This window comes from Cornus florida, unplaced genomic scaffold (genome assembly GCF_030987335.1).
Source record: "Cornus florida cultivar Cherokee Brave unplaced genomic scaffold, ASM3098733v1 CherokeeBrave_3.0.0_Hap2_Chr03, whole genome shotgun sequence".
Classification (NCBI taxonomy): domain Eukaryota; kingdom Viridiplantae; phylum Streptophyta; class Magnoliopsida; order Cornales; family Cornaceae; genus Cornus; species Cornus florida.
In genome coordinates, this window is record NW_026775573.1 from 2,283,630 (window position 1) to 2,291,069 (window position 7,440).

Sequence of the window (7,440 nt, forward strand, 5' to 3'; positions counted from 1 at the left end):
TTTTACATTCAAATATCTTTCGAAAATAATTATTCCTTAAGTTCATTTCTACTTTTTCGTCACAGTGTCCGTTAAAAAAATATAAAAAGATAACTTTGCCCCTAATTTTTTTAATCCCATATATTTTAAAATATCTGTTTACTTAAATTATTATTATACCCTTAATGAATACTGTCGCTACTAGTCCCCGGAATTAGATGTCGGAGCTTTCTCTTTCTACCAACTCATCACCCAACAGTTGCCGAAATTAGTACACGGTTGTTGGACCATTGGTTCAGCGATCATAACAACTATTGGGTGGACCGCCATGTTGGTATTGTTTATCAGTACACATAAAGCCTCTTCTATTTTTATTTTTATTTTTTCTTCTTTTGCAAAATTGAATATTTTGTTGTAAAAATCAAATATGGTATCGGAACAAGGAACAAACCGAAAATTCTATGGTGATGCGGTTATGAGTTTACTATATGAAGGAAGCTGAACCATAGCATAAAAGGGTTTATATTTGAACTATAAGAAGCTTCTAGTTTTGAATTCATCCCTGTAGTTGGGATGAAGAAAATGTAAAAGCAAGAACTACCAGACGCAGGTCACACTTGACTACAGGATGACCTTACTGGGACACTTGGTGGACTTTGATGAGAGAAAGTGTAATGTCCCGAATTTTTTTGCGTTTTTTTTTTTAATTTTTATTTTATTATTTATTTTTTGTATATCGTTTTGCGTACCGTGTGGGTCTCGGTATTATTTTCCATAGCATGTGTATACTTAGTAATATGATGATGTGTTTTATATATGTTTATACATATATAGTTATATGACTTGAGGTTGAGAGGGATAGTTTATGGCATGGCACGAGAATTTTGTGAGCATGGAGGGCATTTTTGACATTTGATGTAATGGTGGACCTTTGACCACATGAGAGCCATTTAATTTGGAGGAGACGAGGTCAATATATGACCACAAATCTCATTTCCTCTCCCTCACTTTCAGCCACACTCCCTTTCTCATCCATTTTACTTCCTCTCTCTAAAGTCTCAAACTTCTCTTTAGATTTTGAGATAGCTAAAGTGAAGTCTAGGAAGGGAGCAAAAAGGAAGGTTGTTCTACTCTTCAAAGTCTGCATTTCTATATCGGTCTTGCATGCATTTGGGGATTTTCGAGTTGAATTTATTGGCATTGGAATTACTTTCTTGAGGTAGGGAGGTCTAGCTCATTATGCTATGCCTTCTTTTTGAGCTTAATGTTTGATTTTTTGAAAAGCATGATCTATGTGTTTATGTGATAAAATTATGTGTAAATGTGATCTTTTCTTGAAAAGCATGATTTATGTGTTTATGTGCTAAAATTATGTATAAATGTGATGTTAGTTGTGTATTTGAAGGTAAATTGTTGAGAAGTATGATATATGTATACGTGTTTTCTTGAGAACATGTTTATGACGATGATAATTGTGATGAGCATGATAGCTTAAATTAATGGAATTGCAAAGTATGGAAATTATTAATATTGAAAATGCATAATTCCATTCATGGCATGGACGTGGTTGGGGAATTTGGGGTGGAAAGGTCATTACACGATTTGTGTTGAAAAGTTTTATGGAAAGAAAGAATGTTTAAGTGTTTTGAAAGGAAAAAGGTTTTGGGAAAAAATAATTTTGTGAAAAGAGCCAAGTTTCGCGAGCCCGAGGCTAATTCGACCTAGAGAGAGCGATTGCCGGATTTGGACGTGTAACGTTGATTGCTAGGCCCCAAGTAGTTGCCGGATTTGGAACTAGGGATGACTAATTAATCTCGCCTCAGTAAAGTCGGTTAGCGATTTTTTTTGTGAGTTTGGACGGATTGGAACCGTGTCGGGATGGTGTTGCATTCACGTCATTATTGCATTCATATGCATGGTTTAGTTTTGTGAAAAATATGTTGTGAATGTATTATATTGATTGCGGTTTTGACATTCCAATTAATGATCTCGACTTCTTTCTCTCCCATTTCTTGCTTGTCGACTCAAGGGAGTCCAAAGCCGGTGCTTTAGGCCCTTTTTCTACTGAGTTGTTAAGCTCACCCCTTATTTTTAACATTTTCAGGAAAGCCAGAGAAGATTTGGCGTAAGGTTTGCAATTACGGACTTAGACAACGCTATGATGTTTATTATATTGTATTGTAACCTTATATTTATGGCTACGACGACCTCGTTTATGTACTTAATTCATTGAAATTGTGTAAAGACGATTCATATATTTTGATTCACGAGAAATGTATAAAAGATGTTATTTTAACGATTCTATGAAATGTTTAGGGGTTGATGATGTTCATGGAGTTTTTATTTCATGTTTAGATGTTTTTGGATTGTGTTGGAATGGGTTTGGGAAGCAAGAATTTCGTTATTTTCATCACTGGGTATCATCTAACCGGTTAGATAGGGGTATTTACCCGGTTAGATGAATGGGCAGTGTGTTGGTTTGATGGGTTATTCTCATCTAACCGGTTAGAAGGAGTTTCCTAACCAATTAGATAGGCTTTTGTGTGTTCACCTATCTTCTAACCGGTTAGATGGGATATGAAATCTTGTAAGCCTACTGGACCATTCATTTACCCGGTTAGGAGAAATCTTCTAACCGGTTAAATGAACTTATGTTTTCACAAGGACTCCATATTTTAATATAATTACCCAATGACCCCTATACTCCAACTAAAGTATAGAATGACCCTAGAAAATGACAGAATGACCCCAGAAGGGTATGAATGTTGTAATTTGACCAAAAAATGACTATTTTGGCCCTGCGAGTTTTCATATCACTATTTGGCCATGGTAAAAGTCTATTTTACCCTTTTTGGTTTATTATTATTATTTGATAAAGTAAAATGACCTTTATACCCTAATGAGTTGTGAAGCTATAATAAATGTACCAAATGACTGGTTTACCCTTGTTAGACCTTAAACCATTATTTGACCATAGGTGATGACCAATTTACCCCAATAGACACTAGAATTATTGTAATGTCATGAAATGACTATAGTACCCTTGCATAACCTCGGGTTCAGGTAAGGACCAGATTAGCGATTCGGATCCCCGGGTTTGAGTCTTACAGAAAGACTCACACCTCAGGTCGATTTATACTTCCAAAGGGATATCCGCCATGTTTGGTGGCGAAAGTGGGGGTTATAAAAGCAACCATGGATGGCGATGACTGTTGTCTGCTGGTCACAACTTTACTTGAATGGTAGTGCAATGACAGCATCGAAAACTAAGTTTAAGCCATCGAGATTGATATCGGCGACAAAACAATTGTTCTGGTGTGGATTTGGCGCGGGGAGGACAAAGACGACGGTGGCACCGGTCGTGGCGAGGAAGGAAGGAGAGGCGACATACAGGATATATATATACCTATATATATATATCAAAATTAATATATAAAAATATTAGTATATATACATATATATATATATATATATATATATATCAAAGTTAATATATATATAAATATTAATATATATACATATTCATATATATATATATATATTTAATTGTCAATTTGTAAAGTATTTAGGGATATTATAGTCTTTTTATTTAATATTTTATGTTAGATAATACTTTTGACAAAGTCAAAGGGTATTTAAGTCATCTTACCTAGTGTCAGAGCTCAGTACATGACGGTTGGAGTGTGATTGAAAGACGGAACAAACGTTTGTAGTGTGAGTGATAGTTATTTTTGAAAGATATTTAAACATGATATTTAGCCCTTTCTTTTTTCGTTTTGTTTTAACTTCACACGATGGCTAGTTTTCTATTACAAAGTGCATGGGAATGTTGGTTTGTATCACGTTGAATTACAAAGTGTATTGATTTGTCATTTTAAAAATAGTTATTAATAATTCATAAAATAGAAAATAATTTATAAAAGTTATTTTTTTAAAAATATGTCTTAATAACTGAATTTTTAAAAAATTGAATTAAATCTATAATTTTTTACAATTATTATTTTTTATTTATTTAAAATAAAAAAACTGTTTTCTAAGTATACATCCTTCCCCTTTGGTGGTGGATGCTGGAAATTGAGAACGTGTGAATTAGAGAGAGAGACAGACCATAGTTGTAGAGCAGAGAGGAACAAAACTGAAAATCTATAAAATTTTGGGGCAAAAGTGGAAAATAGGTTAAGATTTGAGGTCAATAGCAGAAAATACAAGAACGTGGCGACGCGTTAAAAACAGATTTCCACATTTCAAAAATAACTAGGGTTAGGGTTTTTAGCGACTAGACAACAAAGTGAAACCAGAAGAGTTTTTGGCGACAGAGTGAGAGAATGTCGAAGAAGAACAACTTAGCTCTCAGAAGGAAAGCGCACGAATTCGACCTCAGAAGTAAAAATCTTTCAAATCCTTTTCTCTCTTTTCAGTATATATAAGCATAGATATTGCACGTATGTAATCATCTTATTCAGTTTGTTCTTTTTTGTGTTTGGCAAATTAGGAGAGAAAGAAGAGAGAGAAAAGAAGGCAATGAAGTTGCAGGCGAAGAAGAACAAGATGAAGGTATATCTCTATCGTTCTCTCGTTGCTGTTATGCTTTGTTTGTCAAATGCACTATTTTAAATTTTTGTTTAGCTCTTTTGGTGAATTTCATTCTATCATCTAATTTTGTTTCATTTTATAAACTATCTGTAGTTTATTTCATGAGAAGCTAGACAATAATTAGAGCAGTATTTCAATACATACTTGGTGTATTTGAAAGGAATAATGGTTCAAAGCAAGAACTAAATTGGCTAGATAGGTGTGAAATTAACCTTTTTTTATATATATAATACATATAGTTTTTATAATTTAGTTCGTTTTTTATTGTTTTGAAAGTATTGGTGTCTGGGAATTATGTGCTTAGGTGGATGGTAGTGGCAAGAAGAAAAAGAAGGGTGCAAGTGGTTTTCAAGTTAGGAAGAAAAAGGTGAAGACCAAACTGACGGCCTTGGCTAAAGCGAAAGCTGCACAGGCGATGGAGGTTGACAAATGAGGTTCTACATGATTCAGTTAGTTATATTTTAATAGTTATCAGTTACAGATGGTATGCTACAAGATTTTTTGTTTCTTTTGTGGTCTGTAACTTAACATGTTTATATATGGTATACAATGGCATTTTGGTCTTCCTTTTTGCGTGGTCCTGTTTTTGAATTGATAGTTTATATCGCGTTTCAAACAACATGAATGGTAACGGCTTTGGCGCAGTTATTGTCTAAAGTAGGTGGCAAGGGTTTTGGTTCTATTGTCTGACAAAAAGAAAGGAGAGTGAGAGGCAGAACAGAGAGTGGAATCTTGTAAATGCCTTAAAAATCAAGAGTGACATGTTGTGGGCATGTCTATAGACTCTATAAATTTATAAGGGAAAGAGAATTGATGTCTTACAAAAATACTCAATAATGTGGTAGGAGGTTGTGGTTCAGTAATAGTTACCCAAGTTGTCCTGTTGTTAACATTTCCAGCTCCAAGCCTCTAACTACCAGTGTAGTGCCAACACCTTAATTATGCATGTAATTTAAAACTTACGAGTGTCGAGCTTGGAGAACAATTAGCTGCCAGTCTGTCAATTCCGATGTTGAATATGAGGACAGCACTAAGTGTGTGGAATTAGTTGATGAAGTCTTCTCCAATTCTGGTTTACATGTGCAAACCATAGTTTTCCATATTGGCCTAGTTTTTGTGACTTAGCCTAGTCCGAAACTGTGAGAATCAAAATCACTCAAGAGTCAACTGAGTCCCTAGGGAATCGGTCGAGTCTCATCCGAGTCCCTGGGAAATCAACCGAGTCAGCACATTTGATATTGTGCAACGTTGAGAAAATTTCATGACCTCGACAACTGATCCCATTACGCTATTCCCGATATGGCCCCTTTTCATTACATCTCGTCTGCTGCGTTGGCGGCCGCGTCTGCTTCCTTGAGTCCTGGTGCAAAATAAATTTCCTTGAATCATTTTTATCCGCTAATTTTTTTTCTACAATCAATAAATATGAAAATTGCTTATGAAAGTAAACCATAGTTTTAATTACTATATAGGCAAGGAAATATTATGGTGGGAGAGCTTAATCTTTAGCTTGCCACAATTGGGCGATAGAAGTGTTTTTGCATCAGCATCCCCCGAACCATTTTTCCCTATTAGCAAGCTTTCAGAATTCTTTTTTCCCTTTGGTTTGGATAGGTGACCCCCAAATTACCACTAGGCCAAGCCACTGGTTGAAATGATAGTGTATTGTTTTGTGAGGTGATTTTTGCATAATTTCTGTTTTGATGGATGAATATGGTGCTAGATAGTATTGTGTGGCATTCCTACAAGTGTTTTATGATTGTAGAAGATACGGGAAACCATTTGATGCAATGATTACATGGTTTTCTGTTCACATGTTCCACCTGCGAGCTATATATATTGATGGCTACTAGGACAACCTGTTGCGATCATGTGAGTAGTTAAGCTTGATGTTGTCATGACTTAAAAACTCAGCACTTGGAGTTATGGTCATAGAGTCTGCTTGATGCTTGTAGGTGCAAATAAAATTTGAAGATTTGATGTTTCTGGAACTGTGCAAGTTGGAATCAAGCCTTTCACTTTAAAGATAATCATTGCTTGAAGGTGAGGCAAAGCTAAAGTTCTCTTGGAAAGGAGACTGACATTTCCTAATTGCAAACATAAAACACTCATTTTGAATAACGGTCAAAGATGAAAAATGAACATTATAAAACACTTAAAATTGGATAATTGGAAGTTTAGAACCTAATATTTCAGAAGCATGAAGTATTTAATTCCCTTCATGGGATTTTGAATATTGAATTTTGGAATTTAATGGATAGTGGTAGTATGGTAGTGGTATAGCGACTCAATGGATATGGTAGATTTCCTGTGTCTGAATGCAATAGCAATGCTGTGGTGGAGGTGGATATGATGAGGAGGGCAGCATTTGTGTGGTGAGGTATAGATGAAAGTGAGGTGGACGTGGACGTAAAGGTGGTGGTTGCAATGGTAAGAAGCGTCATGGTCCTGTAGAGATGGTCTTAGTATTTGTGATGGTAAAGATTGTAGTAGTGAGAAGCAAATTGCATCTCAATGTAATGAAGGTGGGAAAGGTGGCAATATTGAAGATGGTAATGATGGCAAAAGTGAAGGTGGTAATGGTAGTGACAGCAAGTGCTAGTGATGTAAGGGGGGTATTGTGGAAGTTGAGCTAATGGTTTAGGTAGAAATAAAGGTGCTGGGATGGATGTTGCTTGAAGAATTTCTTAGGACGGTAGCTAAAATAAGTTGGATTTAGAAGTCCTAACTAAAGGCTTAGAATTGTCAAGTTATGTTATATCATGGAGTTCATAGTCTTTAGAAATTAGGCTCATCTAAATAAGGTAATAACGTCTTTGATACTTAGAACCAAGAAGTTTTTTGTCTCTTATTTTTTTTTAGGTGCAA

The 7,440-nt window shown here is 35.2% G+C and overlaps 1 protein-coding gene and 1 long non-coding RNA gene across 2 annotated transcripts; both read left to right on the forward strand.

The window, feature by feature from the left end:
- The first annotated feature begins 859 nt into the window (after positions 1-859).
- Positions 860-2,311, forward strand: LOC132299020 (uncharacterized). Its single transcript, XR_009480004.1, has 2 exons — positions 860-1,198; positions 2,084-2,311. It is a non-coding gene; the product is annotated as an uncharacterized LOC132299020 (long non-coding RNA).
- Positions 2,312-4,207: 1,896 nt separating this feature from the next.
- On the forward strand, positions 4,208-5,138 carry LOC132299021 (uncharacterized). The gene is made up of 3 exons (XM_059795442.1): positions 4,208-4,362; positions 4,472-4,533; positions 4,877-5,138. The coding sequence occupies exons 1-3, from the start codon at positions 4,305-4,307 to the stop codon at positions 5,003-5,005; spliced, it is 249 nt and encodes an 82-aa protein (XP_059651425.1). The 5' UTR covers positions 4,208-4,304; the 3' UTR covers positions 5,006-5,138.
- Positions 5,139-7,440: the final 2,302 nt, after the last annotated feature.